At 37.0% G+C, this 2,295-nt stretch overlaps 1 protein-coding gene across 2 annotated transcripts in view; it reads left to right on the top strand.

The window, feature by feature from the left end:
- Nucleotides 897-2,295, top strand: part of LOC109840203 (C2 and GRAM domain-containing protein At1g03370) — an 11,300-nt gene continuing 9,901 nt past the window's right edge. For both annotated transcript variants that reach the window (XR_002246815.1, XM_020408758.1), the window contains exon 1: nucleotides 897-1,957. Coding sequence is in view for 1 of the 2 variants with exons in the window: in XM_020408758.1 (XP_020264347.1) it covers nucleotides 1,609-1,957 (349 nt within the window). In the remaining variant the exon portion in view is untranslated. The remainder of the gene's footprint in view (nucleotides 1,958-2,295) is intronic.

The following is a 2,295-nucleotide window of genomic DNA, read 5'->3' as shown; positions in this document are numbered from 1 at the left end:
TTATAATAAAAAAACCGATCGAGTCATCCTCTTTCTTTAGATGAATATATGTTCAAAGGCAATTTATTATATTTACTAAGCAATTGGGAACCAAGCTTTCTTGCTACGCTAATCTGTGTAGTTAACTAAAGAAGGGGAATCAGCCGTCCCTATCAGAAATTGGACTGATTGGGCCTAACAGAATCACCCTATTAAAAATGATAAAAATGTGGGTGGTAACATATATAAATCTCAAATCTATGATTAGGATATCTTTCTCTTATTTATTTATTTATTTATTTATAGAGGAAAGAAGCAAATTGTAAAGGTTGGAATTATAAGAAGGCTAAATATCAGAAAACCCCCTTTTGACTTTGGATTATTATCAACGAAACCGTCATGACTTCTAAAATAATAGGAAACCCCCTTGAGCTTAAGGGGTTATTAGAAAATCTTCTTTTAACTTTGAGATGTTATCAGAAAACACCCCAACATAATGTTAATGGCAATTTTTATATCGAGTTGCTAAAATTATACGGGCAGATGTTTTCGCGAGTAAAATCGTGGTTCGCACTTTTAGGGGGTTTTATGGAAAATCTTAATATTAATGGGAAACTTCTGACCTTAAGGCGTGATATTTCGGAAGTTATTGGGGGTTAACTGACAGTAGTCAAAAGTTATGGGGGGTTTTTCTTATATTTGGCTCTATTAAAATGCTAAGACAACGTGCTCAAATTTTGTCTTTGTTAGGTTAGTTCTTGGTCTTAAAAGCACCCTCTCTTTCTTTCATTAAACAAAAAATCACGAGTGACGGGAAGGCAACGACTAGTAAACAAAACCCAATCTAAATTGAATTAAATTAAAAAAACTAATCCTGTTTAAAAAACTTAAATTAGACAAAAGTCAACGGAGACTGTTCAGCGGAGACGGAGGGCCATAGCAACGGGACTTATTCCCCCAAAATCGGCGTTTTAAGTTACCTGCTAGGGCTTCCTTTCGTCATTATTTTGAGAAATTTCCGGTAATCCTGACCCAAGTTTGCAAAAAATTTACAGCTTTCCCCATTATTGCTGCTGTCTTGGGCTCCATTGGCGCGTTTATTGGGGGTTGAGAGATTGGGATTCCAAATGGTTAGCTCTTATTTCTGATCTTCGTCCAATTTGGGATCTTTTCTCACTGGGTTTTGATTGGAATTTTGAGGTTCCCAGCAGCTGAAACCCTCCCTTCTTGTTTAAGATTTGGGAGTACAGTTGAGAAATCGGCTTGTTGCAAAGCTGATATCTGTGTTGTTTTCTTCTTCATTTGGGTCAGTTTGGATCTCTGCTTTGGGTTCCGTTGGAAATTAGGTTTTCTTGCAGCTGAAACCTTTGTTCTTTGTCCATTGGAAATTAGGTTTTCTTGCAGCTGAAACCTTTGTTCTTTGTCCATTTGATCGTCTCGTCATAGTAATTACTTGGGATCTGATTTTTTTCTCCCATTTTTTGAAGACCATTCAACAAAGCTGCTAATTGTGTACCCAGCAAATTGATCATCTGCATTCTAAACTCTACCCATTGAGTTTTTTCCGAAACAAAAGCCTATCCTGTTCCAACTAAGAAGTTGCTACGGAGTATCTCCTATCTCAACAAAATGAAGCTTTTAGTTCACGTTATCGAAGCTCGGTGCCTGCCAGCAATGGATCTTAATGGGTCTAGTGATCCCTATGTGAGGTTGCAGCTCGGAAAGCGGCGTTTCAAGACAAAGGTAGTGAAGAAGAACTTGAACCCTTATTGGGATGAGGAGTTCAGCTTCAGAGTTGGGGATCTAAGTGAAGAGCTCGCTATTTCGGTACTGGACGAGGATAAGTACTTCAATGATGATTTCCTGGGGCAAGTCAATATTCCATTGTCAAAGGTTTTTGATTCGGAAAGTTTGTCACTTGGGACCCAATGGTATCAGCTGCAGCCCAAGAACAAGAAATCAAAGTTGAAGGGTTGTGGTGAGTGAGCTCTTTTATACCGCATTTGCTTATACATCGTATTCATTAATGTACATTATTACCTGTGAGAGCTAGGATTGCTTGGTAAATGAAACTTAGTTTATTACTTTGTACTTTGTGATGGCTCATTTGGAATATCTGAGAAAAGCCGTTTTCTTTGTAAAATATCTGTTTAACCTAATGTTGAAATCCAGAAGGTTCAGCTTCAATCAATTCTCAATGTCATAAAATACAAGGTATGACGAAATATCTAAATATGGAAAGAGAATGTACATTTATTGGGCAGTGAACAGAAAAGGAAGACACATAATATTAATTTAAATATTTGTTTCAGTTTG

Source organism: Asparagus officinalis, chromosome 5 (assembly GCF_001876935.1).
Source record: "Asparagus officinalis chromosome 5, Aspof.V1, whole genome shotgun sequence".
NCBI classification, from domain to species: Eukaryota; Viridiplantae; Streptophyta; class Magnoliopsida; order Asparagales; family Asparagaceae; genus Asparagus; species Asparagus officinalis.
This window is presented reverse-complemented; position numbering and strand designations above follow the sequence as displayed.